Raw genomic sequence first — 13995 nt, forward strand, 5'->3', positions numbered from 1 at the left:
CTGGCTGAGTGACCGCCGAGCTTTCAAACGAGCGCAGGGCAGGGCCTGGGGTGGGGGAGGCGAGTCATTTCTGCGTCGAAAACACAATCAGCATGCAGTCAAATAATGATAACAACAGCAATGATACAATTATTGTTGTTTACATTTGCGAGGCGCATTTCCATCTGTACATCCCAGTCGCCCTCCAACGGATGCAGAAATAAATTGACCACGTTTTGTTTGACCGCGTGGCAATTTTATTTATTTACTGCGTCGGGTGGAAGGGGGGTTTACGACACACATTTTTATTTGACGCGATCTGACCCCCCCCAACCCCCCCCCCCCCGCCCCCCCCTCCCCCAGCAATTATGAATAATAATATTGGTCGTGAAAGTTTAACACGCAAGCTTTTGCGACCAATATTATCCATAATAGAGATTTCGCCAGTATTTGCAACCAGCATCATTAGGCGACAGGCGACACTCTGATATGATGCTGGTTGTAGCTACTGGCGAAACGTCGCACTCGAATTGTACATGTTGTGAGTTTACTCTCCAAAACACAGAACCAGTAACGATTTGCCATGGTTTGCTCACGTGACAAACCTTACTAATTGGCTGTGTCGGGTGGTGACGGGTTTCACGACACATTTATGCAGACGCGATCTAAGCCTACTACGTGTAAGATGCCAAACACAAACTATATTTGACACATCTAAATTAGCCACACGGCCTCGTGGCAGTGCGCAATCTCAGCAGCATCGGTTCAACGCGAGCGATACTTCGGGCCGATTTCGAGCCCTTGTTTAACTCCACTGTTGGATGATGAACTTCGCCCACGCCGTGTGGGGGAGGGGTGGGGTGGGGTCACCGTATTTGACCATACCTCACCACGCTGGTCAATGCGAATTGGTGAAAGCGGGGAGCATAGGCAATCCAGTACAACAAAGGAGGCCAGCCACAACCCACGTAGCCTCGCAGGAGCCTGCAGCACCTGTTATATATTGGGGTTGCTCATCCGAACTCGGCACTGTTTAGCTTTCGAGACCCGGCTAGATCGAATGTTTGGTCATGTCGCCATTACATTCACGAGTTTAAAAATACCTTCATGTTCATCTCATTTTTATGAATGGATGACTTCACGTTCAGTAGACACGTGTTGCCTCCTCTAACGTGAATACGAGGATCATCATCAGCAGCAGCAGCAGCATCACCGGCAGACGCATGGCTTCTCTCAATCCCTCCATGCTTCGTGTACCACGTGTTATTGTTGTTAGGCACGAGGTCCAACGTTTCGCTCCACGAGCTGCTCGGAGCTTCGGCGCCAGCCGCTGAACTGAGCCAGACGATGCGCTTTTCCGCCACGGCGATTATCGTGTTCAATTCACTCCCCGAAGAAGCTTCCAGCTACGTGGAGCGAAACGTCGGACACCTGCGTCGACCAACACGGCGGAGATCAACGCGAAAGCGCACGCGCGCGCGCGCACATCGGAGCGCCCCTCCGCAGCACAGCTGTGAAAACCCGCACACGGTAGTAGGCATGATCTCTCTATCTTCACCACGTATCCATCCAATTGATTGTATATGACAGCGTATGGCGACTCTGCCCCCACCTACCCGTAGCCCCCCCCCTCCGCCCCGTAACCCCCCCTCCCTTTACAAATGTAAGCATAGCATGGATTGGATGAGCGAAAGGGGGGGCTCGATGTGGCGAGAGGGGGAGCGAAGCAGAGAGAGAGAGAGAGGGGAAGGGGAGGGGAGGCGGACGCCTGGGGGTGGGATATCATTTGCGCTGTTTCTTGCAACATCCACGCGGCGTGATGTGATTCCCCTGATTCGCATGATCATCATCATCAGCAGCAGGAGCAGCAGCAGCAGCATCATCATCATCGTCGCAAGTCAACTTCAAGTCGAGACGCGCCGCTAAGAGAGAAGTCATTGCGAGATTAGTGCCCGTCTGAGAAGCGTCACTAATTGAAATCCCCGTTCTTTTTTTTGCGTGTTGCGTGTTGCGCTCCTATCCGCTCCGTCCAAAAATACAATTTGCGTAGTCAGCGAGTTCACACAACCCGATCATTAACATTCAGAAGACTGCACCCAACCGCGTGTAGCTTTCCAAGGGAGATTTGTGATGAGATTCTTAATATAATAATAATAATTCTAATAATCGTCCAGAGTCATTTTGACTCATAGAGTCAGTCTTAAATTGATAGCGCATCTCTTGACGACGCTGGAGTTTGCAAACACGTCCTTCTTATTATACGTCCCACAGTCGTTCGTCACAGACAACAAAGAGCATCCCCTCCCCCCGCCCTTCCACCCTCTGTCCCCCTCACCTCTTTCCCTCCTCTTTCTAGGCTACGTAGACTGTTGGGGCAAGTGCTGCTAGCGAACACCTCGTCACATCACACACACGCGCGCGCGCGCGCGCAAATATCTTTATCGCATTCCCAGAGCGACTCACACCCCTAGAGCGACTTGCTCAAACTCATCGCTCCTCTGTTCGCGATGGAGTTACTAGCGCACGCGTGTAACTTCACGTCGTCGTCGTCGTCATCATCGTCATCCTTCTTCTCGTCCGCTCCCGGCGCAACCCCGTGCACTCCGGGCACCTCCCTCGTCACGTCGCACCCGGACGCCGATCCGCGCGGCGTCGACCCGAACATGACCACGGTCCCGGGCTCGAATCTCACGGACCCTCCTCCTCACCCGCTGCCCCTGCTGCCCACGTTCAGCGCCGCTGCCCGGGTGCGTGTGTGCGTAACGCTCATCCTGCTGCTCGCGTCGGCGACTCTCAACGGCATGGTGCTGCGCTCGGCGTGCCTCGACAGGCGAACGCGAAGTCGCCGCCAGCGCGGTTCGCACGTCCGCCTGCTCATGCTCCACCTGAGCGCGGCCGACCTCCTCTTCACTCTCCTCGTGATGCCCCTGGACGCCGCGTGGAACGTCACTCTGGAGTGGCGTGCCGGCGACGCCGCCTGCCGCCTGCTCATGTTCCTCAAGCTGTTCGCGATGTACGCGAGCGCATTCGTAACGGCCGTCATCAGCTTGGACCGCTACTCGGCCGTGGTCAACCCGCTCGCGTTCGGCCAGGCGAAGAGACGCAGCCGCGTGACGCTCTGCCTGGCGTGGGCTCTGAGCGCCGTGCTCGCACTCCCGCAGGTGAGGAAGGTCGTGGTTCCCGGAGTGCCTGAAACTCTCGCCGCGCGCGCCTTGTCCGACGTTTCTCTCCAAGTGCTCAACTCCGCGGAGGCCCCGCAAGGTCTCCACCGTAAAAAGCGCGCGCAGAGAAAGACGTCTCCCATACGCGTTGTCGGGTTAAACTGCGCGCAGTTGCCGGCGTGATACCCGACGTTTCGCTCCGAGTGCCGGGAGGTTCTTCGGGAAATTAAACGGTTCCTGAAGATGATGAATTCACTTCCTCGAGAAGCGGCCCCCAGAATACGGTGCGAAATTTCGGGCGTCGCGTGTTTTCCGGATCGTACCGCGCGCTTGTTTCCGGCGCAGTGTCCGACGTTTCGCTCCACGTGCCTGGGAGCTTCTTCGGAAATTGCGTTCCCCAGAAGCCGCCAGCGCGCGGAGCGAAATGTGGCCGTGCACGCGCGCCTGTGATCCAGCGCGAAGGAGACGAAGGGGGTTGGTGTATCACGCTGAGATTTGTCAAGCTCCCCAAACCCCGCTGGGACGCCACGTGGACAGGAAGTGGCAGTTCTGCACTGTAAATCAAGTGGATCGATGTATCCACCTGTGCAGAACTTTTAATGTTAACCCCCGCCCCCCCCCCCCCCCCTTGGAAGTATTGTCAGGACATTGATCTGAGTTGGGTATTTAGGCTGGATTCAGAGGTCACGACCGGAGGTCATCGATTTGTTAGATTAGCTAAAAGTGGGGTAATTTTAAGCAACAGTGGATGGATTGGTGTGTAGTCGGAACGCTTTCTGAAGTAGTTTTTTTTGTTGATAAAGGCGTAGCCAGGCAATTGCTCGCTCACGCCACTGCTGTCGGAAGAGCCTCTACAAGGGGGAGACATAGAAAGGCTCTATAGACTGCAGGGTGTACTTTTGCCTACTCTGCCACGCGAGTCAAACGTCTTTGGAGAGGTGCAAGCACCCACATCTTACCCCGCCATTCGTGACCACCCCCCCACCCCCCCCCCCTCTGCGAACTACGGTGGTTCAGAGGCGAGGCAATTCAAGAAACTGGCTTGCACCAATTGCTTGTTATATGTGTATACTGTATGTTGAACTTCGTTCGCACCGTACCTATCCAACCGTGCTAATCGGAGGTGTTTCAAGTGCCACCGCACGCGGTAGTGTAGCGGTTAGCGCGCTGCGCTATGAACCTGGCGACCCGGGTTCGATTCCCGCTCACGGCCAACACCAGTGACGATTATCTGAACCGGTCCTGGGCCTCCCCTAGGTCGACTCAGCCTTAAATGAATACCTGGTGCGGTGTGTAAACATCGTCACTGGGGAGACAAAGGCGGTCGGGCGTGGTGCTGGCCACTCACCCCCGAGTGTACCGTTCCGGCCTTCATAGGTGCTCGCTAACAGCACTTGCCCCTACAGTCTATTAAGGTTATACGGGGGATCTTTGTTTTTTATGTGTGTGTGCGTGTGGACACTACCACGGTGGCATCCAAAGCGTGAGTGTCTCTCAAAATGCCCAACCGCGTGCTCATCCCTTTCTGGAACACTTCTGTGCGTTCTTCACCATCCAGAACACAATCACGCGTGCCAGAGCTCTCATCATGGGACCCCCCCCCCCCCCCCCAGCTCTCAATGTCCTGATAGTGGCATTGTCATTGTGCTGTTCGCCTTTTGGCGTCCTCTTGTCTAACACGGTTCGAGACGAGGCTCTAAAGAAAGCTGTCTCTGGTGTGGACCAATCAGTTTCAAAGACAATGCATATGCTATATTCTTAGGTTTTTTCGGTAAAGTCACGTAGGTAAAACATTAAAATTAATAAAAGTAAAATAAAATAAAAATCACGACGTTTCGGAGGCAACACAAGCTTCCGTCTTCAGGTGGAACCGTCACAGCTACGACAGCTGTATAAAAAAAAAAATTAATGCATATGCTACCAGAGCATGTTTTTTTTTGCATGTTCACCACAAGTATATGTGGTTAATGTTGATCTGATTCCTTGCAAAAGGTTTCTGTTTAGTGTTTTAACATCTTAACACCTGTTTTTTTTTGCCAGAAGTGGTAAAACTTATTCTTATACAGACCTCTCATGTATGTACGTATGTATGTTGAACTTTTTTCCCGCCGTACGTAGCCAACCGCGATAAGCATCACAGTTGCGAAGCAATATTTTCTGCGTGACTCTTTCTCTCTACGTTTCGAATTTTTTTTCCATCTGCTCAAATTTCATATTGGGAAGCTGTCGTGGTGTGATGGTTAGCGAGCGCAATGGGACTTGTAATTTAGATGCCGCCTAAACGAGAGGGGAGGGGAGCGGTGGCGCTTGCACATTGAGGGAGGGAGGTGAGGTAGGGGAAAGGGGGGGGGGGGGAGACGGGCACTCATCCAGCAGTGTATTGACAAATCGGTCTGCAACACGCGCGGCACCTTCCACGGGTGAGCGCGCACGTGTGCCACTCGCGCGCGGCGCTTCGCACTTCACGGCGAGGAAGACGCGAGCGTGGAGAATTGTTCTCGCGTGGCCCTGATTTCGTCTGCGCGTGGCCTGTCAGCGCTCCTTTGTCCGCGCTCAAAGCGCTATTTCAACAACAACTACGAAAATGATTGCAATGTGTCGTGAATTCAGCACATACCTAAACACACGCTGGATGCTACGGCGCAAGGGTAAAACCCGGGCTGGCTTTCCCCCCCCCCCCTTACGGAATGGACTTCACGGATTCGGGCATGAGCGGTGGTGCTTGCACATTGAGGATCACAAATAAGGTAAAACCCGGGCTGGCTATATTAGCCCCTGCGGAATGGACTTCACATATTCAGGATTGAGCAGTGGTGCTGGCACATTGAGGGTCCTAAGGAGAATTTGTTTTAAATTCCGGGATGGTCACAATTCTCGCTGCGGAATGGACTTCGCGTATTCCGGCGTCAGTGGTGGTGATGGCACACTGAGGATCACAAATAATGTAAAACCCGGGCTGGGCACATTTTCCACCGCGGAATGAACTTCACGGATTCGGGCATGAGCGATGGTGCTGGCACATTGGAAATGTGTAAAACCCGGGCTGGTCACGTTTCCCCCTGTGGAATGGACTTCACGCATTCAGACATCAGTGTTGGTGATGGCACACCGAGGGTCGTTAAAATAAATTACTGTTGAAGACCCACCTCCTTTCAATGTGTAAACTCCTCGTGAGATGGCTGAAGAGATATCGACACGAGATTGAGATGCGGTGAGTGAGATGTGAGAATAGATATGCAGATGGTACAGATGTAGTGAAATTAATCGAGATGTACACAAGATACAAATATGAAGTTATGCTAGAGAATAGACGTAAATAAAAGATAAGGGACTAGATTTTAATTGGCTTTTTAATGTTAATCGGCATTTTATGTTTTTGGGATTTGAATTCGAGATAATATTTGATTAAACTTGTTTTTATATGTTACTCTGAGGCCCCTTTAGCTGCTTGGGACCCCGTCAACCACGGCTTAGTTTTGCCTGTGCCTAGCATCACCACTTGATCGCCTGGCATACAGAACGGCCAATATTTTTTTTGTATTTCTCCCAGGCAATAAAGTGAGAAAAAAAAGCGGAATGATACAACTGCTCCAGTTAATGGAATATATCATCCTCTCACTGCGATGTATTGCTCATAGAAGTTCCAAGCGCTTATCTGTGCCTTAGCCACCAGGCACAGGGGATTGAAACAGGAATTATTTTTTAAGTGATCCATAAAAGGAAATCGGTTTTGGTGCCACAAATATATAAGTACGTAAGTTCAACATGTTAGCACGCCTCAAGTGAGGCGAGAGAGAGAGAGAGAATGAAAAAATTAACCCGTAAAAACTAAGTTTTTCACTATAAATCCTTTATATGCGTGGCGGCTAGAGTCCTCTCGTCCTCTGGCTTGAGATGGCTGCCACCTATGGGTCAGATGATTGCCTGCCACCATTAAGCAATTGGTAATTAAATATTATTTCTTTTTTCCTAAAAAGTGTACAATTTTGGGAAAAAATTTTCACGAAAATATGTCACGCACAACGAGTCTGTGTGCAAAATGTCAGCTCGATGTGGGTTACAAAACGACCGAAAGATTTGCACGGTCGTAAGCGCGCAAGCAAGCAAGCAAGTAAGCAAGCAAGTGAACTTAATATAAAGGATTTAAAAAGAGAAAGAAAGATCAGGAGGAGAAGAGCGAATGAAAACGCCCTCTGTGTTTGGAAAATAAATGAAGAAAAAACCCAACAACAACAGCAACAACAACAACAACAACGTCAACATCAGCAGAATCATTAAAATCAGCGCTGGGGTCGTGCACATTCAAGTGCCACGTGGGTCGAATTGCATCGCGCCAAGTGCACAGGGTACGACGGTGTCGATTTGTGGGTGGGAAAAAATAACAACAACAATAACAACAACAGCGGCAACAACAACAACACCTCAACGCGTTCGGAATTAACGCCGTGGCCTTCGAATGAATGTATAAATGTGTATATAATAGGAGACGTTTCGGCCAATGGTCCTTCTTCACGGGACTTTCTATTCAAGAAAGGCCCTTTGAGAGGGGGCCTTTGCTCGAAACGTCACCTATTTGTTTCTATTAAGTTCAGAGTCTTCTTGTTTCTTTCGGTAAAGTCACGTAGAAGGGAAATAAGAAAATAATAAAAATAAAACATAATAAATTATGTTTATAATAATATAATAAAATAAAACGTAATAATATTATGTTTTATTTTAATAATAAAAATAAAACATAATAATATTATGTTTTATTTTTAATAATAATAAAAATAAAACATAATAATATTATGTTTTATTTTTAATAATAATAAAATAATAAAAATAAAACATAATAAATTATGTTTATAATAAAATAATAAAATAAAACATAATAATATTATGTTTTATTTTAATAATAAAAATAAAACATAATAATATTATGTTTTATTTTTATTATTTTATTATTTCCCTTCTACGTGACTTTACTGAAAGAACCAAGAAGATGAATCCCTGCAGTCACGAAAGCTTTAAATCGAAATTTAAGTTCAGAGTGTTGTTATTGACGAATGTGTTGTAGCAGCAGCATCGCCAGTGAATTCCCTTCACGTCAATATCGCTGTCATCATTGTCGTCATCGCCCGTCCCTGTAGACCAATACCTCCGACCCCCCACACATTTCTGTTTTGAAATGCATCTACTACCACAGCATGAAGCCATACAAAACACGTATACTGCTATTAGTACAAATGCATTTACCCAAAGAAATAGCAATGCTGCGATTGGCGCACCGACGCTATGAACCTGCGGCCACCTTTTAACATCAAGCCCCCCCTCCCTCTCCTCCTCCCCCATGCGGGGTCGTGGGAGGTGGGGGCAAGCGTGCGGATAAATAACACTGGTCAACACACTTTTTCTGGCATAAGGTATTCCAACGGTATTAATGTAATTTTGGGGTGCTGCTTCCAAATCTATCACATCAGGTTTTTGAGATATCAAATATTGCATTTTCAATAAAAACTGCGGAAGAAAAATATTAAATAAATGTGGATATCTACATAAAATGATATTATAAACACACCATCCTAAAAATACAGCACCATATTTTAACACTAAAGCCGTCACTGACTCGCAACAACTTGCCATCATAAGTGACAGAGTTAATTTCGGGTAAAATCAATGAAAATGGGGTATGCCGATAGCATAAAATGAGATGTGATAGAGCAAATCTGAGATCAGATTTGGAATCAGCACCCTGAAATTAGTCTAAAAGAGCTGCAAAAGTCCAGGCCAGAATTTTTTTTTTTTGTTGACCAGTTGTTGACCAGCTGTCGGCCACAAACGTCTCGCGCTCCACGCGCCGTGAGTGAGAGTCCGGAGAATGACGGAACGCGCCTCGGCGATGCGGCGTCGCGCGCCTGCGATTGGGACAGCGAACGAGAATGAGAGGACGACGCCTGCTCCGACCGGCCGCTTTGTTGGTTTGCAGGTCGGATAGTTTGGTTTTAAGCAAAAGGAACACAAAAGCAAAATACCCACTGGGCCGCGAGTTGTTTACAAAGAGGTCACCCTTAATTTTGGAGCTTTCGTGTCTGCAGGAATTATTCTTTGGTCCTTTCGGTAAAGTCACGTATAAAGATAAAATAATAAATTAAATAATAGCATACGACGTTTCGATTGCAACACAAGCAATCATCATCAGGTATAAATTAAATAGCAACAAAAAATCTAACCAGAAAACTATAGACAGACATAAAAGCAGACAGATATCACCAAGATACAAACAAGCCCAGCGTTAGTCTGATTAAATGGTGAGGCACCGGGTGGCGAGATGTTAACTACCTCGCCTGGTATACAGGAGGTCGTGGGTTCAATCCCAATCCTGACGCCTGCTGCTGTATATTTGGAGTTTGTGTCTCTCTCATCATCATCATCATCACGGTGGCTAGGAGATGTTAACTCCCTCGCGTGGTATACAGGAAGTCGTGTGTTCAATCCTGATCCTGACGCCTGCTGTATATTTGGAGTTTGCGTGTCTCTCTCTCTCTGATCATCATCATCATCACGGTGGCTAGGAGATGTTAACTCCCTCGCCTGGTATACAGGAGGTTGTGGGTTCAATCCCAATCCTGACGCCTGCTGCTGTATATTTGGAGTTTGTGTCTCTCTCATCATCATCATCATCACGGTGGCTAGGAGATGTTAACTACCTCGCCTGGTATACAGGAAGTCGTGTGTTCAATCCTGATCCTGACGCCTGCTGTATATTTGGAGTTTGCGTGTCTCTCTCTCTCTGATCATCATCATCATCATCACGGTGGCTAGGAGATGTTAACTCTCTCGCCTGGTATACAGGAGGTCGTGGGTTCGATCCTGATTCTGACGCCTGCTGTATATTTGGAGTTTGCGTGTCTCACTCTCTCATCATCATCATCATCATCACGGTGGCTAGGAGATGTTAACTACCTCGCCTGGTATACAGAAGGTCGTGGGTTGGATCTAGATCCTGACGCCTGCTGTATATTTGGAGTTTGCGTGTCTCTCTCTCATAATCATCATCACGGTGGCGAGATGTTAACTACCTCGCGTGGTATACAGGAGGTCGTGGGTTCAATCTCAGTCCTGACGCCTGCTGCTGTATATTTGGAGTTTGTGTCTCTCTCTCATCATCATCATCACGGTGGCTAGGAGATGTTAACTACCTCGCGTGGTATACAGAAGGTCGTGGGTTCGATCTCGACCCTGACGCCTGCTGCTGTATATTTGGAGTTTGCGTGCCTCTCTCTCTTTCCCCGTGGATTTTTCTCCGGGTCCTCCGGTTTTTTCCTTCCTCATATCGAAATATGTGTTTACAGTATTTGCCTGCTATACATTTCTACAAGAGAAGCCATGTTCGTCGATGTATTATGTGTGGCCAAGTCGCTTCTGAAAAAGAGTGACCTTTACCTTGCTAAACAAAATAACGTTTGGTTTTAGCATCACTACATATCACAAACAAGGGAATGCACAAAGGGAGCTCTAAAGAGAGCCCCTTTAAAGGCTAACTTGGCCTCCTCTCACACGCCGGCGATGCCCCGTTGAAGAGGTGGGAGTTCCCACACTTTGACCCACCACACGCGATCGAATACCCGTTCGCGAACACATTTACACCGCTTGGTTGGACAGAGTTTTGGCGGAGAATTTAACAGCTTGTCCCTTTAAAAGAAAACGATGAACTACGTTATTATTTTACCAGGTAAGGCCCACTGAGCTGTAGAGATCCCTTTCAGAAGCTGCCTGGCCACAAATGAAAGCGCAACGAGGAGGCTTGTCGTGCGAAAACGTCTAGCAGCCAGAGACTCTCCAAGTGTGTTTATAAATGTGGAGGGATAAACCGGAGGACCCGGCGAAAAATCCACGCAACCACGGGGAGAGCATGCCAAATACAGCAGGCGTCAGAGTCGGGATCGAACCGATGACCTCCTGTATACCTGGCTAGGTAGCTAACATCTCACGGTCGTGGCATGCCGGTAGATCTAATCGAACCGATGACCAGAGGTCATCACTGACCATTCCACCACGGCAGTATCTCCCACCTAAATGCGTTCTGCCGGAAGACAGATTGCCGAGGCAGAAATGATACATAAGCACTATGGTGGCAATTCATTTTAATAGGGTGATTTATTTGTAACGTTAATCTTATATCGCGGAAAGCCTCACTCAAGACTGAATTTGGCCAAACATTCCACGCAATGCACATGGGCCTTGTGGCTGTGTGTGTTTATTAATGTTTCCTGTTGTTGTTGTTATTGTTGTTGTTGTTGTTTATACACAAATCCCTGTTGATGGTTTGACAGTTAAAACAAAAACAAGAAAACAAGGAAGCGTTGTGCACTCGACGGTGACCTGGCAATTAATTGTACTGTGTTGGAAACAAGCCAGTGGTAAATAAATAAATGAATAAATGTTCCACACAATGATAACAAAAATGTTAATGCATATAATTGGACGCAAAAATTGTAATTGTGCCAGCAATGTGATTTCTGCAGTTTGTAGCACGACCGACACAAACAAAAGGGATTAACACGTGGTAGCCTTTCGCTACAAATATTATCCACAGTAGAGGTTGTTTTTGGTCAGATCGTGTAAATGTGTCGTTAACTCCGCCACCACCCGACACAGCCAATAAGTAAGGTTTGTCACGTGAACAAAGCATGCCAATTCCAATTAGTTACTAGTTCAGCACACTAGTGTGTTTTAGAGTAAACCCACACCATTTACAATTCCGGCAATCACAACCAGCATCATCAGGCGACAGCCAGAATTGTGAATAAATCCTCCTCCTGTTTCGGTTTTTCAAGCGACACTTAAAATGTACGCGATCTAACCCAAAAACCCCCCACCCCTATATAATGGACAAAGGAGATGCACAGATGTCGATGCAACATTCGCAATGCATGAATGGATCCGTGTTTACATTGTCGCAGTTGTGCGTGTCATTTGTGTGCTTCTTGAGCATCACCGAGATGGCCGTGGCGAGCGCTCCTCCGTGGTCAATTACGACGTTTCGCCTTCCACGTTGGAGGCATATTCAGGCAGTAGCTGCCTCCCACATTGGAGGCGTCTTCGTGCTGTCAAAAAAATCGCGACGAAGAAGAAAAAGAAAGCGACCGCTCGCCAAGGCTATTCCAAAAGAGCAGCTTTTAAGAGCATTTATCACACAGCGAGCCGTGAAAAACCTTAATCCATACATTGTGAACATCATTATCAACAGAACCAAGAGTGAGAGGTGAGGGCGGGGGGGCTGGGGGGGGGGAGGTAAGTAAGAGAGCATCGCAGAACAGATATGCGAAAATGGCTCTGATGGGCTTAAGTGGGGCCAATCTTTGACCTCACCACTGCGGCGTTTCCGTGGAACTCGTTGCTCAGGGCGCGTCGTCGTCTTCATCGTCTTCGTCGTCGTCACTGAGGAAGCGATGAGTGTCCCGTTGACGTCACGCGGCTTTGTCTGTGAACGTCTCTCCCACGAGCCTCTCGAAGTGGCCAAGGGCGGTCGAAAAATCCGCAGGCTCTGGATCTTTTTAAAGAGCTGCTTCATGGCTTCCGGCGGCACGACGATCATTTTCGATTAGCGGTGAATGTCTAAAAGCCCAACAAATATTTGTAATGCGGCTTTACAAATCATTACGCGCGTGCTGTTCTCCAAAGAGGGGGGTTACGAATCGCATGGTTTGACGTTTAGCATCAAGGACTGTCTTGCATTCGCATGCCGTGCAACTCTCGAAATATTCATAGGGGAGGGGGGGGTTATTTTTTTAACCGAATTCGCTAAAAAAAGATTCATCTTCTTATTCTATTGTTGTTTCGGTAAAGTCATGTAGATAATTTTTTTTATAATAATACAAAAAATGAAAACAAAATGAATAAAAAATAATAAAAATATAACGACGTTTCGATCGCAACACAAGCGGCCGTCATCAGGAACAGGGGAAAGTTTTAAGTCAAAATCCCTCTCCTTGTTATTGTGGTTGCCGATCCCTCCTCTGCTCTTAGGGCCACGCCTTTATCGCTTGCCTCTGATTCTCGGTTGCGCATTTCGTTATGCCCACCGTGAAATGCAACGGTGTAAAAGCCCCTGCGAGGAAATAAACGAACGGGGCCATTCTTGTTTAACGGCTCGGAGCTTTGGCTTTCTAACCCGTGAAAGCATTTTTTTTTAATGTAAAATCATCCACAATGGCTACACTCGCAGTGGGCGATCACACGATCGGGGCGGATAATCGACGGTCAGTTATGCCCCCCGCCCCCCCCCCCCGTAGCGTTGTGTAACAGTCAAACAAATGTGTCACGGCGATTTAACGCTCAAATAAGCCACGTTGAGGCATCGGAGCTCATCGCCTGTGGTGGACATTGCACGTTCCTGTCGCAGGACAACCACTTTTGACCCTTCTTGGTTCTTTCGGTAAAGTCGCAGGTGAAACCAGGTCTGTCGAGGCGACTCGACAGACCTGGTTTCACCTGAGGACGGATGCTTGCGTTGTGGCTGAAACGTCGTGAGAATTATTTTATTATGTTTTATTTTTATTATTTGATTACTTCCCTTCTACGTGACTTTACCGAAAGAACCAAGAAGATGAATCCCTGCAGTCACGAAAGCTTTAAATCGAAATTTCACTTTTGACCCATTCACAAATTGCAAACTATTTCATTGACTCCCCCCCCACACACCCCCCGGACAAACGATGGTCCGGGTACGAAGGCGTTAATTTATTAACGTAAAATTTGTCCCCTTTAGGGAATAGATTTGGGATATTCATTATCTGGGGATGAATGGAGATATTGAAATTGATTATGCTGTGTATGACGTATCAATCGATACGCGGACCGATTGATTTAT

The 13995-nt window shown here is 47.8% G+C and overlaps 1 protein-coding gene across 1 annotated transcript in view; it reads left to right on the forward strand.

The window, feature by feature from the left end:
• The first annotated feature begins 2486 nt into the window (after positions 1–2486).
• Positions 2487–13995, forward strand: part of GNRHR (gonadotropin releasing hormone receptor) — a 33379-nt gene continuing 21870 nt past the window's right edge. The window contains exon 1 of the mRNA XM_078879071.1: positions 2487–3140. Coding sequence (XP_078735197.1) covers positions 2487–3140 — 654 coding nt within the window. The remainder of the gene's footprint in view (positions 3141–13995) is intronic.

This window comes from Lampetra fluviatilis, chromosome 53 (assembly GCF_964198595.1).
Source record: "Lampetra fluviatilis chromosome 53, kcLamFluv1.1, whole genome shotgun sequence".
Taxonomy (NCBI): Eukaryota; Metazoa; Chordata; class Hyperoartia; order Petromyzontiformes; family Petromyzontidae; genus Lampetra; species Lampetra fluviatilis.